General features: G+C 42.3%; 1 protein-coding gene across 6 annotated transcripts in view; it reads left to right on the top strand.

Moving 5' to 3' along the window:
- CHL1 (cell adhesion molecule L1 like) overlaps nucleotides 1–19,399 on the top strand; it is a 463,163-nt gene extending 443,764 nt beyond the window's left edge. For all 6 annotated transcript variants that reach the window (XM_085624524.1, XM_085624521.1, XM_085624522.1 and 3 more), the window contains 2 exons: nucleotides 4,098–4,170; nucleotides 15,817–19,399. In XM_085624524.1, coding sequence (XP_085480650.1) covers nucleotides 4,098–4,170; nucleotides 15,817–16,027 — 284 coding nt within the window. In that variant the 3' untranslated portion in view covers nucleotides 16,028–19,399. The remainder of the gene's footprint in view (nucleotides 1–4,097; nucleotides 4,171–15,816) is intronic.
- The last annotated feature ends 916 nt before the right edge of the window (nucleotides 19,400–20,315 follow it).

Raw genomic sequence — 20,315 nt, 5'->3', positions numbered from 1 at the left:
CCTGAAGGGCTTCTTAATCTGACAAACCCACCACTTTGGGAGGAATGGCTTAGGTATCTATTCACAAGGTGCAGAATCTGCAGTTAGATGATGTTAATTGACTTTGGTAACACTCTTTCTGTTGGACACTCTACATGACTGCATACTTCTCACCTCCCTCCCACATCCCTGTCTGTGGAATGCTCTCCTTTTGCATCTAGAAAGGCACCATTTTTTTAAATGTTCACACTGGTCCTTCCACTTTGCTGATGAGCTACATGTCTGAGGGCACAGACAAGCAAAGAATTGACATCAGCATGCATGGGTGGCAGTATATAAAGCTTCATCTGTCACTTCAGAGGTGGAAAGAAGTTGGTGCGGAACTAGATGACACCACCTAAAGGCATGCAAGAGTACTGCTTTTTGAGTTTCTGGATCTAGTCTGGCACCTGGGGACAATCACAAGGTCAAGGAATCTGCACTTATATAGAGTGTCCACCAGAAAGAGCATTACTCAATGTAAGTAAATTGTTCATTTCTATGACAGACAAGACTATTACGCCTATGACGGAGCACAAAATAAAAATAACCTTAAGCAAGTACGTCAAGAGAGCACCTCCATCATCCTATTGAAGATGCTAAGAGCAGTTGCAATTTCAAATGGCATTTATACAAATCTGTAATCTCTGTAAAGTGGCTACACGTGGTAGTAAGCACAGGGATGTCAAATGAAACTTAATTTGATGGTTAGCTCAGGATAAATCTAGAGTTGTGAACAACCTCCATTTTTCCAAAATGTGCTCCGTATCATTAATATATGAAAACAGATTTCATAAACCCATTTGCTGTGGTTTCTTGAAAACCAGTGCTAGCTCACCCCTGTCGGCATCGAGGCTGAATTTTTCTTTCATATCACAATAGTTTTTTTCAAATGCTCTTAAAAAAAACGCTACAAGGGCAGCACTAAAATGTACTCCACACAATCACACTCTCTTCCTTTCCCAAATGATTGGATGTGCATGCACATTCATTTTAGACTCACTGCTTGCATCCAAAGTTTCCAGATTGACAAGCTCATAGTCGTGAGGCCTGTGACATCTTCAGCTTATCAAAGCCACAGGTTTCTGAGCCACGCTTCACCCCATGATGATATGTTGGCAATGTAAGCTCTGGGTGCTTCTGGCCCCAGCACTGCAGTATAAGGGCCTTTACATAAATCAGAGAAGGGACCTCCCTCTACCTTTTCACATTTAATCACAGTGTGGGGTGGGTTATAATTTGAAAGCCTCACTGACTCCACCCAACCCTGTGATGATTTATAAAAGGGAGGAGGTGGAGGCTGCGGACAGCAAGCTGGGCATTAAGTCTTCAAAGTTTATCATCATAAGTTTCGATGACATAATGTGCAGGATTCAGTGTTCAGCTTCCTGCACTGCACTTTAATTGTGTCAGTATATAGTGACTGACACAAGAGAGGAGTGAAATCTAGAGCTGAGATAGGCAGCTGAGCTTTCCCCATTTCTGCAGTCAAGTGAACCAGAGGGAAAATAATGCAACTATTCATTCTACCTGTAAAAGAGAGTCGGCAACCCCCTCTCCATCCAGACCTAACCCTAGATCAGACTCTCAAGAGACAGGCCTAAGATAAAGATTTGCAGTCCACAAGTCAGCCTTTCTTTTAGAATTTAGGAGCATGATTCATGAAGGTACACATAAACTTTTATGTAAGTTTATTCTTGGTTTGGTATTCTCAAACTATGAGTTAATAGTAAGTTTACAACTGCAGGGTCTCTGCACTCGGGGCAGAGAAATCTGCACATAAAAAGATAGGTCTGTCCTATTTTATTATGTGTGGAGTTCCGGCAAAGTCCCCCCTTAATTCTTAAGTGTAAGTGAAGACTTAAGGGCCTCATTTATGGGGATTTGGTGAAGGGCAGCGCAGCAATTCATCTTGCTGCACTGCCCGTCCTCAAAGTGAAAGGGCAGGAATGCACCGTATTTTGTCCAATACGGTGCATTCCTATACTTTCCCCCTGAGCTGACACCTTTCAGCAGCCTAGCACCCACTCAGGCACCCTTGCACAATGGTGCAAGTGTGCCTGTGTTATAAGCAGTATTGTTTTTGTGCAGGAAGGGGCACCATCCTGCAGAAAAACAATTCTGGAAGGCTTTCTCCTCTTTCTATGTGTGCTACAGGATGCAGCACACACGGAAAGCGGTAAAAAGGAGTAGAAATAAAGTTATTTCTCCTTGTTGCGCCTCCCCTGGAGAGGCTTAAGGTTTTGATGCATCTCCAGGTTTACATGTTTGTGCAGCTCTGGGTGTTGCTTGGGAATACCCACTGCAATGCCCACAGAATGCCTCCCTAGCGCAGAGTAAGGCAAGGCAGTGATTTACACTGCCTTGCCTTACTCCATATCTATGAGGCCATTCAAAGCCATGCGTGACTTCATAAATATAATTTTGTAGTTTGCCCCGCCAGAGCGTCATAAAAAGTGATGCTACGGCATCGCAAGGGGCTCATAAATATGCCCATCAATGTTTAATGGATTTCTTTTCTAAGCGGAGGCTACATATGTTTTATTTATAGCATGGTGTGAGATTTTTCTGTAACGTCCCTCTTCAGAGTGAAAGTAGAACCAGGTAAAACATGAAGTGGGTGGTCATATTCCCAATTCATATACATTTTAAACAAGGCTGCTTACAATCTAGGTTTAATATTGCAAATGTTTATCCTGATCTTATGCTGATACATCCATAGCATCTCATCAATTCAGAAGTAGTCCCAGGTTTTTTTCCATTCTTAACTGCTATGGCCATGTCAGATTAAAATAATAAGCATGTGTCCTTGCAGGCCTACCATTTCTGTTCACAAAGGTTACATCCTGCACTGCTCACTCAATTATCAAAAAATAGATTGTTTGTTGAACAAAGGTTCCCTTTTCAGATAAAATTGCTTCAACACCTCATCAAGGGTAATAAGTGCTATATAAATGCAACGTATGCTGCACTGGCTCATCGAAAATTCATATCTCCATCTTACTTTCAAACTCCACCAAACGCCGCTGATGGAACCATTCAGTAAAGAATATACGAGGGTACAGTCACCCATCTCGAGTTTGCAGGCTGTATGACAGGAATGTATTAAATCTATAGCTTTCAAAAAACAACATTCTCTGGCCCAGTCCTTCTCCAGCTGTGCTACCAGATTGTGGAAGTATCTCTCCCACAGGCTGTTCATACCCCTCCTTCACATGTTATACTAAAAAAGAATCTTAAATATCTTCCTTTCAAAAGGTATTTCTAAACTGGTTCCTACTCAAAGCCCTTTTCACTATGGAGGTCTTTGCTCAGCAAACTAGTTAACATTGTTTTACATTTTTCATAATTATTTTGGCTTTGCCACAACCTGTATTTGACTAATTTAATTTGCTTCCCAATTTACATGCCCCTTTCATTACTCTTTTTATATTATTTATTCCAGACCTAATCCGCCCTCTTTTCTCCTTCTCTACTTTAGCCTTTTCTATATCTTCATCCATTGTTTCTCTCATCAGCATACTTGCAGCTCCTACTTCTAACACTGTTCGCTTTTGATTCTTCTCTGTTCATCAATTTTCCTCCAATTTCCTTAACAAATCAGTTTCTGAAGTTCTCAAAATCCCATTTACCACCTTTTGAACAACATGCCATAATATGGTCTCCTTTAATTATTGTCTTCATCACACATAAGTAATTGTTATTCTAGTTGTGTGTGTTTGTAAAATGTTCTGGGTATTTGCATTGCACATTTTGCTATCCAGTTTGCAATGTAATCTTCAAACCATAAAGGGCTCAATGGTTATAAATAAAATCAGGTGGTAAGTAGGTGTATTAAGCCTCACAGAATTGGAAATTCCACGTAATTGTACACCCACTGAAACTGGGACCACACTGTTATTTGTCTATAATGGGATTTAACACCGAATTCTACAATACTGGTGAGCTGTTGCCACCTGGTAATAGTAAATACTGGTAAGAAGCTTGCAACTAGCCAGTACCTTGCAATTTGTAATGAGGGACTTTGTGAGTTTTTTCAATATGGAAATTCAATTCAAGATTTCTTTTTCCCTTCCTAGTTAAAGAAAAAGAAGATTTGCACCCTGATCTGGAGTCTCAGTCCATTAAAGATGAGACATTCGCAGATTACAGGTAAATGAATAAATAGCTGCATTTTTGTCTGGTCTAGAACTCTGAAGACAGGTATGGGTCATGTTACAATGAAAATGAAGAGATGTTCACCACTTAATTGACAAGGAAGAGGATTTTGAATGTTTGAGGAATAAAGGCAGGATGGCAGGAATGTCAGGAATCGTGTGTGGACCAAAAAGTAATACGTTTGTGATTTGGTTCAAAGATAGGGAGACATATAACATTACACACGGCTGAAGGGGTGACTGGCACAAGATAGGATTTGTGCTTTTTGTACAGATTGTGGGAGTGTATGTGTTGACAGGATAAAACATGTCTGAATAAATTAGGACTTAAAAAATATTTTTATTGGAACACCTTCACATTGACAAAATATTTAGAAAGCTATGACCTTCCTGTCCTTATCAGTATTAGTTGTGGCCAAACACCATGTTCACTTCTGTGTCCCACCCTACCACCAGTTCCACATTCCATATCTATGTACCAAATCCTGGTCCCATCCACCTCCTGTCTTGTAGTCTTCTACTATATCCTCCTTGCCCACCCTCTACAGCAGATGATGTGCTGAATACCTCAGCATTAACATGCAGATTTCGTGGCTCTACTGAAACGTGGCAGAGAGGGGAGACTGGTGAAATAATGGGGTCCACATACCCAAGGTGTAATTGACTCTAAGCTGTAACATTTTGACAATGAAATCACATGATAGATACTGGCCTCAAATATGCCAATAGTCTTGAAACTCATACTGCTTTGTATCACTGTTGTTTAGTTTAGTCATGAGCTCTAGAAATATTCAATTGATTGCTGAAGGGCATTTAGACCATGCCAAGGCTGATTTAGAGTAGGATCTCTCAGTAAATGATTGGCTTCAGAGGTCAGTTATATCAATATCCAGCCATGCCAAGACCTCTAAGGTTACCTGATTGTCTACAGATCTCCCTCAATGGGAGTGGTTATGGTACCTGGTTTTAGCACTCTGATTCGATTTTGTGGGTGGGCTGTTGAGTGTTTTGACAGAAGCTGCAATGGCTCTTAAAATGTCAGAAATGCTTTGAGAGCTAAATATTTTCTTCACTGCATCCCAGAGATTAGTTATGCTAAGTTTTCTAAGTGCAAGTGATAGGCTACAAAAAGGGCAGTTATTCTAGAAGCTCTAGTCGATGCCTGTGCAAGCAATAGGGCCATAATTTTCCCTTACTGGGAACCAAGCACCCCACTGTAGCACTTGACTCTCTCAGGGTAGCGAAGCAAAGCAGTCCTAGGCCTACTCAGGGGAGATAGTACAGGCTACTAATCATCATTCATTGTCATGGAATAATACCATGATTGACCAGTCATTGCTTTTTCTTTAGAAAAAGGCAAAGTACATTTATTACAAACACACTAATAAATACTACACATTAGTTTGCAAATATATACATAAGGCAGATTGAAAATAGCCTAGATGACCTTAAAAAATCACATTTGATTTGTAAAAGGTCATGACCCTCAAAATCACAATACCCCCACCTACACCAGACAATACATCACAATAGGGAGGGGGGTATCACTTTAGATAAACCAGGCATAATTGCTTTATTAGAGGTTCACCATATTACACGAACAACAAACCACATGTTAAAACACAATCAGTTTGTGGGCAAATGCAGTAATCAATAATAACCATACGTAAATGCAAAAATGCAAATCAGCCTTCATCAGTAGCCACTATCAGCATTGCTATTTAAATAACACATTTTAAAATGATAGTAGCATCTGTTTGTGTGTTTTTATTTACTTTCAGGCCACATAAAAAGCAACAATAAAACAGCCCCTTGAGGGCACCCCTTCTGATCACATGAAATGCAGCCACATCTCCAGGCCCTAGAGAGTGCTATACACCCTGTACCTTCTTTGTACAGTTTCAGGCCACATAAAAGGTAGCCTCAGATCTAGCACCTAGAATGCAATGAACCCTTGGCTGTAGAGCAATAGCTCCAGCCTTGGGAGTGCTTTGAAACAGTCTGTGAAAGTCTTGGAGTGTCAGGGATTCCTTGACCCTGCAAATGCATGGTCAGCTGTTAAAAATATTGTGGGGAGAAGCTACTGCACTCCTGCAGCTCCATCTTCACACTTTCTTTTTAATGTTGGTGGTGCCCCTGCCAGCAGATATTTCCCCTAACTGGTCCTCAAGGTGTATTAAGGGGGCCAGTCTTACAGTCCCTTGAAGAGACCCAATGGGATCATCCTGGACATCCCTCGCCGCAGCCACATCTCTGCCCACCTGAAAGACCTTCACTGGCTCCCCGTCAACAAGAGGATCACGTTCAGACTCCTCATCCACGCACACAAGGCTCTCCATGACATGGGCCCGAAGTACCTCAACAGCCGCCTCGCATTCTACACACCCACCCGCCAGCTCCGATCCGCCAGCCTCGCCCTCGCCTCCGTCCCACGATTTCGGAAATCCACCGTCGGAGGAAGATCCTTCTCCTACCTGGCAGCTCCCTTCCCACTCACCTACGGCTGACCCAAGACCATCTCTCCTTCAGGAAACAACTTAAGACCTGGCTGTTCGAGCAGTAGCGATCCCCTCCCCCCCCTCAGTGCCTTGAGACCCTCACGGGTGAGTAGCGCGCTATACAAATTTAGGTGATTGATTGATTGATTGGAAGTGGGGGCAGAGTCCTTGGTTCTTTTGGGCATCTAGGGATTTCTCTTTCCCGTTACCCTTGGCTGTCACCGTCCCAGGATCCAGCAGCAAAGAGTGCTGAAGCACCAACAGCCCCCTCTCTCCCTCTTTTGTGCAAGCATTTTTAAAAGGGGGTTGAAGTTTCTAGAAGCCAGGCACCCCTGGCTAATTCTAGAGTGTCACGTCACCTCTTCACCCCTGTCCCAACCCAACTGCGTAGCATGCTGGGGCAGTCCAAGATAGCATCACCCAGGAGTTTCTGGTCACATCTGCTTCTGGGTCTCAGCTTAGCCCATCACTGACATCTTTGTCAGGGCCTTTCACACCAAAACTTCAAAGAGGAGCCCCCTCCTGGGTTGGCACCAGTTGTATGGACATCCTACTTTGTTCAATGTGCCCGGACTGTCCCCAGCTCTAATATAGTGTGACAGGTCATACAAGATTATGATTTTCACCCCAATCCCTTCCTGCTTAGGAGCTGAGGGAAGCACTGTTAATTACACGTTTTGTTTGGGGAGGCCTTTGTTCCTGCTGATGGAGAGAAATATAATGAACTTTGTCCAACAGGGTGACAAACAGCGTGGGCTGTGGTCCTGAACTGATCCAGAGAAATATAGTATTTTTGGAGGATTCATAAAATACACATGTATGGTCTTAGGACCTGTGAATATGAACTGGAAGCACCCTTTTCACCCCTGTTTTGTACTTCATTTGACTGTGTAGGTCTAAGAAAAGCAATGCTGTACTCTTAGGCAAATGTACCCCTATGTTTATAATAAAGTGTCACTACGGACAGAACAGTAAATCACACTGACTTTACCCACTAACATTATAAGGCTTGTCCCAGGTCAATATCTAACCCTGCAGATTCCTTTTTGCAGCAGGCTACCTGCATACAGTTACCGGGCTTAGCACAACAGTAGTCTCACTCTCGCAACCAGGACACATGAGCACACACACATGAACATATGTTCACATGTAACCAGCCAAGTTCCCCTCAAGCTAGCTGCCTCTTAGCAGTCTTACCTTAAAATAAAGACACGGGTGGTAAACATGCACAGTCCATTTACCATGTGATTACCTTTCGGAGAGGCACATGTAGTTAAAATCACCCACAGTAAAACTGGGTGATCTAAAAAGCAAAAAATCAGGGTGCAGTAAATGAGCAGACCACATGTTGCAACACACCTGAATCAAGATACTGGCCTGCTTAGAATGTCACTGGTTCTGCTAAGAGATTTAAATGTCTGTGATAGGGCCCAACAAGGTCAATCATCGTAAAAGCCCTGAAGGTCTGCAACTAGCCCCATAATCGTTGCCTCTTCTAGGATCTCCCTAGGTCAAAGATTTGCCCTAGAGTCCTCAGTTGCACTAGAAATTCCAAATGTTTGCGGTTTAATCCAGTTAGTCAGTTGTAATAAGATCTGTTAAGATTCATTGACTGTAGGGATCTCAGTTGTGCTTGGGGCGTTTTTGGTCCTTGAAGACTTGGGTGCCGATCACGATCCGGTAAAAAAATTCCCCGTACGACTCGTATCCGGTCTTTTTACCGTACGAATCGTACAAGTGCCGTACAAACTGGCAATCACGATTCGCATGGTAAAAAGTCCGTACGAATCGCATTGGGGAGTATTCCCCACACGTCCTCGGGTCGGGTAATGTGTCCGACACGTCCTCGGACGAGTCACCGTACAAATGTGAAAAGTGAAGTCCGACCGAGGAATTACGATCCGTCCCGTGCGTCCGATGATACAACCGTATGGAAAATGCACCGTACGGACCGAACTCCCATAGCAACCATGGAGACATGTGCTCGCATACGCGCCGTACCCCCCCCAGCCCCTGTGAGTACGCGCCGTACCCCCCCAGCCCCCGTGAGTACACGCCGTACCCCCCCGCCCCGTGAGTATGTGCCGTACCCCCCCCAGCCCCCGTGAGTACGCGCCGTACCCCCCCCCAGCCCCCGTGAGTACGCGCCATACCCCCCCAGCCCCCGTGGGTATGCGCCGTACCCCCCCAGCCCCCGTGAGTACGCGCCGTACCCCCCCAGCCCCCGTGAGTACGCGCCGTACCCCCCCCAGCCCCCGTGAGTACGCGCCGAACCCCCGTGTATGTACACCCCTGTACGCGCCGAACCCCCCCGTGTATGTACGGTGCGTACCCCCCCCGTGTATGTACGGTGCGCACCCCCCGTGTATGTACGGTGCGTACCCCCCCGTGTATGTACGGTGCATACCCCCAGCGCGTAGCCCCGTGTACATACACGGGGGTACGCACCGTACATACACGGGGGTACGCACCGTACATACACGGGGGGGTTCGGCGCGTACAGGGGTGTACATACACAGGGGGTTCGGCGCGTACTCACAGGGGCTGGGGGGGTACGGCGCGTACTCACGGGGCTGGGGGGGGGTTCGGCATGTACCAGGCCCCCAATTCCACTCGCATCGCTGCGTACTTCGCTTTTCCGGCACTTTTTGGGTGCCGTAAAAATATTGCCGTCCGGACCGCTGTCGGTTCGAATCGTAATTCCTGGTTCGTGAAGCGCTGCCTGAGAGCGTCCCGACGTCACGTCGGCGCATTCCCCGGATCCCATTTGTATGTATCTTTTCGTCGGTCGGTGTTTTGTACGACTCGTACGGAAATGCTGTTTCCGTGCGAATCGTACTTGCATGTTCGTAAAGTTTTACGACCGGGTACGAGTCGGACGGAAAAAAGCCTCCGTCCGACGGTTCGTACCCGGTTTTTGCCGGATCGTAATCGGCACCATAGTCTTTTCGTCGGTCTTTTGTTTTATGGTGCTCAGTTAAACTAGGAGCTATATTGCTGAAATATTTGATTATACTAGAGGCTGGATTTGTTTCTAATTGACACCAGTGTCTTAGCAGCAGGCAGTACTTATTCTGGAAAGTAATAGAGAATTCTGATTGTTTTATGTTTTGCTAGTTAAAGTTTGTCATGGATGTTGTGTGGTTTTACTGTTGGTTTACATTTGCATTACTAAAATTGACACTAGAGAGGTTGCTAACTTTGTGGGATAGGAACATGTTTATTTCACTCAAGATCACTCCTAAAGCCTTGTTTCTGGAATTTATGAAAAACGAACACATAAAAATTAGACTGCAGTACATATTGTGACTACAACAAACTCTTCTCCAAGTCATTCGGATAACTTCATCATCCAGACACTATAGCCAAGATTTACTAATCCTTTGCACTTTGCTTGCCTTGCGCAAGGCGACGCAACAACAACGCAAAGGCTTCAGGAAGATTTACATAGCCAGGCAAGGGGTGATTTGGTCTGCCTTGCGTTACATTTCATAGTGATAAGATTTGGAGGGTGGAGAATGGGCATTAGCATGCATCCACATACAGAATTTGATGCAATCCTAGATTTAACAAAGGTATTAAATCCCTGACTGTGCCAAAAGCCTGCACTTACCACAAAACAGAGTAATGAAGAAAAATATATTAATTTCCAAGTGTGATGCTTTTTGCATTACGCATAGAAAGAGGAAACTACATCTATGGATTGTTTTTGTGCAGGAAGGTATTTATTACTGCATTAATACAATCCTGTTCATAATGCAGGCAGCCATTCAATTTGTGCAAGGCAGCTCAGAGTGCACCAGCACTGGAAGAGAACAGAAGCGTGCCATATATCAGTGGATATGTTGCATTTCTGCTCTCTTCATTTCACACAGCACAGCTGCCTTGCATAGGGTAAACCACTAGTAAATATGCTCCCTACACTTGAACCTCGTTCAGTCTACCAGTCAGACGCCTAAGACCGGCCCCTCCACTTTTGGGGTCCTGCGAAAGATAGTCAAGGGTTACCAACTTTTTTCTTTTTATGCACTCTAAGGCTTTTAGGTGATGGTGAGCAGCATGCTACACCCACCCCCTAAATAAATAAAATAGCCTGGGTACCCAAGTATTGAGAATGAACTCCACAACATTTATTATATAGTTTAGAAATTGAATCACAATTTGAGAGCTCAAGAAAAACTATAGAAAAGCAACACAAGATCGAGAGTGACTAAAAAGCATGGCTAGTATATTCTCTGAAAAATCACGGATAAAAGACAGTTCTGGTTCAGTTATGCAAACACCGTAACTGTCCCGTGGTAAAAAATAAAGTAAAAACGCGCAGTTTTTTATGCTCATGTTAAAGGTGGCTAGAAATGTAGCATGAATTGGGACCCTGAGTATCTGCAATACCTGTCTTGGGGGTTGATTAGGATGGCGGGTGGATCACCACCGCCGGCCCGGCGGGGGCGATCCGCCCACCATCGCAACCCAATTTACCCCCGTCATATTATAATGGCGGGGGTATCACGGCGGACGCAAAGTGCGTCCACCGCTTTTCCACCAGTCGGCAATCGTTCCGATTGCCAGCCGGGCGGAATTGGGCCTCAATATGGTGGCGGTGCCTAGCAGGCACCGCCATCCATATTAGCATTGGGGGTGAATCAAGGCCTTTCCCGGCGATGCTGCCTTGGAAAGGCTGGTGGGGATTCATTTTGGGGGCCCGTTGCGGGCCCCCGGGAAAGGAGGGGTGGGAGGCTGCACTTGGAAGGTACCTATGGTACCCCCCTACATTGCTATGCACAAGGTGACAGGCACTGCGTGGTGCCTGCCACGTTGTGCATGGCAATGCACAACATGTCATTTCACCATTGCGGCGGGTGCTGCTGTAGGCAGCACCCGCCGCAATGTTAGAAATGCGGAATGCGACCACAGGGGAGTATTTTCCCAGCCTGTTTTGCACAACTGGCAGGTTTTTAAGCTTCCATGAGAGAAGGCGGCCCACCACTGACAACTGGTGAAGTTGCCTCTATTTTTTTAAAACTTGACATGCTTCACAGAGCGTAAACTTTGCAAAGCTTTAAAAATATAAGTGAAGTTCCAAGTCAGAAGACTTTGCAAATTTGCAAGATCCTATAGATGGCATGCTCACTTTTGATGATGACTCTTCTGCCCACTAATGAATCATATAGTTCTTAGAATGTTGAGTAAAGTTACTTTTTAGCTATCTGATTTGAATCATTTATTGTGAGAAATCTTTAGACATAACTTTTAAAGATAAAAGATGTATGACCGATTCCAAGGAATCCCCCCAAATCTCCAAACTTCAATATTAATTAGTTTAGACCATATATACCTTTTTACACCTTTACATGCTTTCGGCACTTACCTCGAATTTTTTTTTTGTAACCTAATTTGGTCACTCAGTATTATATATTTAACTTTTTGCTAGATGTCTTGAGCATCATAGCAGGATTATATTTCGTGGTCTTTAGATGACGAACGAGTTCGCAACATGTTTTCAAGTTACTCGGCTGTCAATTGTTTTACACTAGAATATTATAAGAATTCGTCGAATCAATTTTATTTCCTGATGATTTAGTGTATCTAACTGAGGATGTTGTTGTTGTATGGCTTATATTTTTAAACTGAAACAATAACTAAACTATATTTGTTATTATTTAGCAGCTGCTCTGGTGTACTAGTCTAAAGCAAGGGTTCGTAATTGCCCCGAAGAGCCATTTAAAGGTGTATTTATAAAGCCCACGAGAGCGCAGGACATTTCACTTTATTCTTTTTAATGACACCATCGATCACATTTTGGACATTGTTTAATGGCTGTGCTCATAGGTTAAGGCCGCGGGGCAAGTGATACCATTTTCATAAAGGTCAGTTTAAATCCCCAAGTGAACAAAAAGGTGGAAAAAAACTTTAATATTTCTGGAATCCGCCTCGAGTAAATGATGTGGTTTCTTAAATGCTAACCTTCACGGTGTTTTTGGACCCTGCGTTTCAAGGGCTGTTATTTGTCCTTAAACCTCTGGTGGTTTCAGTTCTTTGGTCATTTCGGTTTTCAGTGTCAAACTGTAGGAGCTAAAAGCATTTTTCACACGTGCACATCACTGTTGGGTTAGGCCGGGATCAGTCGATATTCTTTGAGCCTCATGGTGGATCATGAAGTGTCTTCTGCTCTGCACCCGGTAGTGCTACACATATGCATATGTGCGACGTCCACTTCATATAGTGGACGCAGTTTACAGAGACCAGCTATATCTATGCGCTGAATGGTAATTAAAAAAACACATTATCAGTTTAAAGACAACACAGCTGTAGGCAGTCTCAGAGAGCGCTCAATGGGCCACATGCATGAAAGTTTTTTGCATTCGCAAACGGTGTGATTCGGTAAAATTGGCCATTTGAGAATACAAAATAGTGTTTCATGATGTATGAAAGGCTTTGTAGTCACAATTTTAGGTTATTGCAAAAATTGCGATGACATAAATTTGCGACTACAAATAGGGAATTGCAAATTGTGATTCCCTTAGTACGTGTATCAAGCATATTCCAAGTACAAACTGTGCATTTAGGAAAATGCAATTCCCATCTACTTCAAGTCGATGGTAACCATGTGCAAACTTTGAAGAAAGCACAAAACTGCATTTTTCAAGGTGCCATGTAGTGCACACATGCCCTTAGGTCATGTGTGCACTTTACATGCGCACATTTATTGGGGGAGGGGTGTTTCAAGGGCCCTTGGGAACCCTTGGCTTTGAATTACCTAATTTGCTATTAGCAATTAGGCAATCATAAATTAGCTAATGCAAAACCATTTGCACCCATGGGCCTTTCGCCCCATTGGAACTAATGGAGTAATATTACCAAATAGCGATTTGCTATTTACTGAATCACTATTAGGTAATATTAATGAATCACAAAATCTTTGGCGATTCCTTACATACATAGCATTTTAGGATTGCCAAATAGCGATTCGGTAAATATCGCTATTTGGTAATCACAAAAACCTCATTTGACTCATGTTGCCCAATGCATGGCATTCCTCCTCCATGTTGCTAAATGAGAACTGTCTGTCTAGGTCGGTCATTGTCAATAGCTGTACTCATAAGTGCAGGAAGCAGGGGTGCTGCAGCAACCCCAAAATATTCATGCTGTAGTTCAGAAGGTGAATTAGCAAAAAGATGCCTTTAAATTCTATTTTTATCTTGTCACATTTGCTGTGTGTTCAGAGACAGGTTAAATGTCAGGCAATTGTGACAATTGCTGCTGGTTCTTTTACCACCGACCCTGGTGTTTTCTTTCTCTGGCAGTGAAGTGAGAGAATTTTGTAAAGTGAAATATGAGGAAGTCTTGCTAGTGTGAAAGGAAAGACTGCAGGAGGTCGTTTTTCCCCCCTAACTCAAACACAATTCAAATACCTATAAATGAACTGTACAAATATTTAAAATTATGTGAGCACCTAGGAAAACGCTTTTTTGGTAATTCTAAAGTGTGATGGAAAAAAAGATTTCAATATGAACAAAGCAATTCAAGACACTACTTGGTGATGCCCAAATGACAAAATTAGGCTGAAATCCGATTTCCACACATTCTTTGTGGCTACATATTTATCAGTCTGTGCAAAATAAGTGGCCATTCCAATGGAAAATTTGCTGTTGATAAATTACAGTGAACTTCCATTAGATGCTTCAGCAATATATTTGAGACAGTATAATCCAAAATTGACCACCAGCTACATATTGCTCCCTCACTAATCTCCTGCTGGATGGGCGTGGCTCATTTAATACACTTCATCTTGGTGCACAATTCGGACCTTTCACAGTCCCTATGAGTTCAGTGATGTAATATTGATGGCAGTACCCCCTACTCTGAAAATTGTTCCATTACTACTGGCTGTACTATGATTTATTTGTGCTTAAGATATATGGCAAGCTATGGGATAGTGACATATTTACTTGGGAAATTAGCTTTCACTGGGATTCTAGTGGTTGCTTTAGGACATGGCTCGGGGTTATAACAAAGATTTCTCTTCCATTTATTTAGAATACAACAGATGTTCACTATCTGCATGACATAGGGACTGTACATATGAATAGGTGAATTATGTGGAAGGATGAATGTTATGGAAATGGCTTGTTCAGTAGAATGTGAGAGGGTAAGGAAGTTTGTAGCCATTTGTAGTTAATGGGGAAAATTACTGTATTTTGTTTTTCATATGCATTTAGAGCTTAATGTATAAATTGTGATTACGTTTGCAAACAGTGATTCTGACAATAAAACATGTTTTTTTAACACACCAACTCTATCTTAGGAGTCTTTAAATTATTACCAACTTCTAGAACGGGTGTGCGAATTCATAAGGAATCGCTATTTGAAAGAGGCATGTTGTATCAATGTTTTGCAACTGAAATCTAGGGCAAAACACTGAAAATGTACAGAATCCAGAGTTGGTATGACAATCCTTTCACAAAAGAGAAGATGAAACATTTCCATTTGTGACTTTTAAAAACAGAAAGTTTGTTGAGGAATAAGCGGTGGTCCAGGGGACCGCTGACAAATTTCAAACTTTTGAAAAATAAAACTTTTTTAATGCAGCTGTGTTTCCCTGTCACCCAATTGGAGTAAGTCGCAATTTGCAACATAGCTTATTAAAAGTCAGCGGCAAGTCAGATAGCAAGCCACTCTGAATGGGAATTTTGCGAACTGACTATCATTTCTTGGGTCAATTCTCAAAATTCCACACTGACTGCAAAAAACTCGCCACAAATTGTGACCAGTATTTTAAAACTTGTGTTTTGCACTTCAGGACCTTTTTGTATAAACTGATACAATTTATTAGTGATGTATTTTTTGATACTGTAAGAAATTGTACGATGAAATCCTAATTACAAATGTCAGCTTTTGAAAACAAAACATTTGGGAAGGTTTTCTCACAGGTCAGAATTAATTGATCATGGTTCTTTGAATACATGTGTAATATAAGCAATTAGATGAACATTTATACTGAATTTGAACTCTTTGTGATGTGATGTTTTGCAAGCAATTGCCACTATTTGCAAAATAGGCATTCTTCTACAGCAAAGAATTGCTAATATCTTGAAAGCTGCCTAGGCTAGAGTTCCAGCTCATATTGTCCTTTCTCTCTCCAGTGACAGTGATGAAAAACCTCTCCAGGGAAGTTTGGAGTCCATAGGTGGGGATGTCAAGGCATCTGTAAGTGGAGACAGCCTGGTTGATTATGGTGATGGAGATCACGGACAGTTTAATGAAGATGGCTCTTTCATTGGAGCTTACACTGGCTCGAAGAATAGAGGCACTGTAGAGCCAAATGGCAGCTCTACGTATCCCATCCATGCATAAAACTCTCTGATCCTTTCCAAAGTGCCATATACTGGACATTCCATAAAGTCCTCCAATCCACCTTGGAAAAACCTGACGGTGAGCTGCTGCATCAGGAGCCCAACCCGTTATCCAAAACTCTGGACATCTCAATGCCAATATCGCCAAACAGACAACGTCTCCAATCTGTTTACTACTACAAAATGGAATTTTCTAACAGACAATGAATGTGGTAGATTAGGCCTACTGAAACCCTTACGGTGCCCAACTTATCCACTCATCACTACTTCAGATTCCTGTTGGCCAACTGCTTCACTTTAATCTCATTCACCAGGGACCTTCATTTACAAACAAGTCCTACTTCGCATCCTCCCACCACTAATATCCTGAGCTAGTATCCCAATTCATTCACTATCCTCTTCCCAATCTATCATATACATATTGCAATACATAACTGCATTCTTCATATTCACATGGCATCATGTGATCACATTCACTCCATGGGATTATGAGTCTAGTTTGAGTGTTTTCTTCCTACGATATTTACTATTGCTATTCTCTGTATGATCCAACAATATTTGCACTTAGAATATTTTAACCACCCAATGGTAGGTCAATGGCAAAAAGCAGAATAATATATGGGGGCAGATTGTATGAGTAGAAGAATATGAGGAAAGAGTGAAGAGTATTTTCAGGATAATGGTTGGCTCCATGCTGAGGGTATTTAATGTTCTATGGTTCCAATGGTGGATGTATAATCCAGTCCTCCCTAAAAGGTTTAGGAAATAGAACTCCCTTTTTCTTACATTTTTTATTTTTTATTTTGGCATTTTTATTTTGTAAAGATTGGTCTGAAACAAAACAGTAAACTCATATTTAATAAATACTATAAGAGTGTGACATATTTTAGATGCCATCACTAAAAAAGTAAAGGGTGGTTTGGCTTTCCAATGGGGGGCCCTCACTTACAAAATGTTGGTGCAGGGCAGCACCACAGTGTTTCTTGCTGCCCTGCTTCAAAAGAGAAGGGCAGGAATGTGCCGTATCTATGAGACAGGTGCATTCCTGTCCTCTTTCATAGCGCTGTTGCACTAATGACTGCCATGTGTCAACACAGTCACCTTTGCACCATGGTTCAAAGGTGTCTGCATTGAAATTAGGTTGTTTTACTGGAGGAAGGGACACCGTTCTTCACAAAAACAACTTTTACACCACTCCTGGGGAGGTGCAGGGTTTTGACGCATTCCCAGATTAAGCTTTGTTGTAAATCTGGGAATGTGTCAAAAACCTTGGATTTTGAGTGGGAACACCCACCCACCGCAATGCCAATGGCATGCCTCCCCAGGAAAGTGGGAGGGAACGCAGTGACACACAAGGTGGCTTTCTGTGGCCTCGTAGATAAGGCCTGCATCACTGGAGCATCATTAAAAGGGATGCTCCGGCAGCGCAGGCCTCTTGTAAATGAGGCCCCGGGGTTTATAGGACAAGAGACAAATGGACTAGCATTTTTAAAAGCTGCTAAAGTCCATCACAGACATATGTACTGGAAGGTGGATTTAAATACTGGATTATGCCCAACATGTCTTAGAGTGTCAGACTGGTCACCAGGTCATTGGAGGGAATACATTTTCATCTTTTCTCAGTCAATAAGCAAACATATGGACATTCATGCCAAATTAGTGCAGCAACCAGTAGGGAATCCCACTGAAAGTGATCTCTCCTTCCATTATGAATGGCGGACAGAAGAAACTCACTTGCGATATCCCACTAGAATCTTACTCTTTCTCCTCACTGTCAACATCATGTTATTTGAGTCGTGACCATGCAATATCATCCATATGGTTAGCATCTCATCATAGTTAGCCCACCAACTCACAATTCAGACAAATTAAGGTCATGAAGCAGTATCTCTGATGGTTTCAGTATTGTGTTCAAGCACACTCTTGGCATTCAACAGCATGACATGTACACGGGATCCCTGCAATAGAGCGTATTAATTGGGTCCAAGATAAGCTTGTAAGCAACCAGTGGATGCAGACAACAACCACACATGCATGTTTATGACATCATCAATCAGCAAGCAAAAGTGACCACTTGTCAGAAAACAACACACTGAATGATGTGATCACTCTACTTCATGAAATTACTTTTTATCTTCTAAATTACAAGCTGATACCTGGAATGTTATGTCCTCTAAATCAGTTTATCAACTATGTTGTCTGCAATGAAAAGTATATATTGACATGATCAGGCATTGTTCAATAGGGCTTCATGGGATAGTGCATTGGGGCATCCTGCAAATGCTATAGTGCTACCCCACCACTGAAAGGCACATTGTGCTGAACATATGCTTGGTATGAGAGTGACCTTGTCATGCTGTCATGCACCATCAAAACCCATTTCAGTGCAAATGTAACTAGCAACATATTCATCCCTAGAACATAGTGATTTCATCACCCATTGTTGCAGATCCATTGAATACAACATTGCGATGCCCTGTTTGTGATTATGCATTATATTAATCTAATGTACAGCAACAGCTGTTTCTTGAAGACTACTTGCAGGTATAGAATAACAACTATGATAATGTATGCTTCAGGCTATTTAAATCTCAAGAATTTAGCACAACTTTGAGTTAGAACAGTGCCATATACTTTATATATCAAGGTTTGAAAAAAGTGAATTCCCAAGGACATTCTTATTAAGAGGACTCATAACTGCTTTGGGGTTGTGTAGCTGCTAGCAGCATTAAAACTGTGGTGCCATTCACTGGCTCAGTTAATCTCACACTGGGCTGTGGTTTTACCTCATGCTAGTCACATTCAGTAATGGGGCACTGTTGTATTGGGATGCTGGCAGCCCCACAGTCCATGTTTCTCACTTCTTTTATGTACAACTGCATGTATTGTATTACAATTGCCAGGCGGGTGAACATCATTCTATAACCCTCTTCACAGACCATTAAATACAACTTTGTGGGTCTTTTTGTACTCTCAGCATAAGGGGTAGAAGTGTTCTGAGGGGAATTCCCCCAGACAGGCATCTCCACACATTCTTATAGTTTTTTCCGTTGCCTGCTTGGTGTTTGTTGTTTTTGCCTGATGCACTGTGTGATCCACACTTGTGCAAATGTACATTTTTCACTAGAAATGTGTTTTTATTTGGAGTACATTGTGATGGTGTGTATCAAATCTTTGAAGGTGTTTAGTAAATAGATGGAGTCCTGCCACAAGGATACTACCCACAAAATGGGGTAATCTCCAGAAAGGGGCAAGTTGTGTATATTTCATTCAAATGAATGTTTTGGTTTCGTTTTTATGCCATTTTATGGAAAATAATGTGTATTGCCTTTCTCAGAAAATTTCAATAAAAATGAAATATTGTAAATCTAAATCTTTTCTATTTAGTATATCTGTAAAAGGGACTTTATTTATTATTAATGTTATTTTGTTATTTATATGGTATGGACCTCACCACTTGGGCAGCAGAGCACTTCACATAGGACTATCTAACAACATAGAGAGGACCAGTATACACGTGTAGAATATACTTTATGTGAAACTACAAGAATAATCAAGCAAGTAACAGTTGAAGAAGAAAAATGGAGGTCCATTAGTAATCTGGTTTCAGGTGGAGTCAGAATAGGTGAATATTTAGAGCATCAAAGAAGACTAGTAAGATTCTATTCAATTGAGTTCTTCAGATAGGTCACTCCAGGTTCAGAATGCCTGACAGTAGAACATTTGATTGGGAGGTTTTGTTTTTTGTCATGGACATTTCTTAAAAAACTGTGGATGTTCTGTACTTCTGATGCAGAGGTGCCTTCTTAGGTAGCAGGGCAGAAGCATCTTATGTGTGAGGCGAAGAACCTTATGTATGAGGCAGGCTATTTGAAGGTGAATTCTAGCTCAGGTGTTAGCCAGTGAAGGTCTCTCAAATTTTGTGTAATAAGGTCTGGCTTTTTGCTTCCTTATAAAGGCAGACAGCATTGTGGAAGATGGCTGTAAGCGTTGTTGCATGTTAAGATGGGGATGTCACGAACAAGGTGAGAGTTTTGTTAAGTAGACTAGATGTCAAGAATCAGAAAGTGTAATTCCTCCTACCTACTGGGCTACCCTACACTTAATACTACAGTGATAATTGTCAACTGCTCCTTAAGAGGATCTCCATTCAGAGAAGCAAACAGAAAGGGTTAAAAACATGCTTGGCAATTTTTTGCGCCTTATGATTGAAGATAAAGATGACAATTAATACACACATTTTTTAGCAAGGAACCAAACTCTTACTGACATCAGCGTTGAGGAAGGAC

This window comes from Triturus cristatus, chromosome 9, assembly GCF_964204655.1.
Source record: "Triturus cristatus chromosome 9, aTriCri1.1, whole genome shotgun sequence".
NCBI classification, from domain to species: domain Eukaryota; kingdom Metazoa; phylum Chordata; class Amphibia; order Caudata; family Salamandridae; genus Triturus; species Triturus cristatus.
Note: the sequence above shows the minus strand (reverse complement) of the source record. Positions and strands in the feature narration are given on the sequence as shown.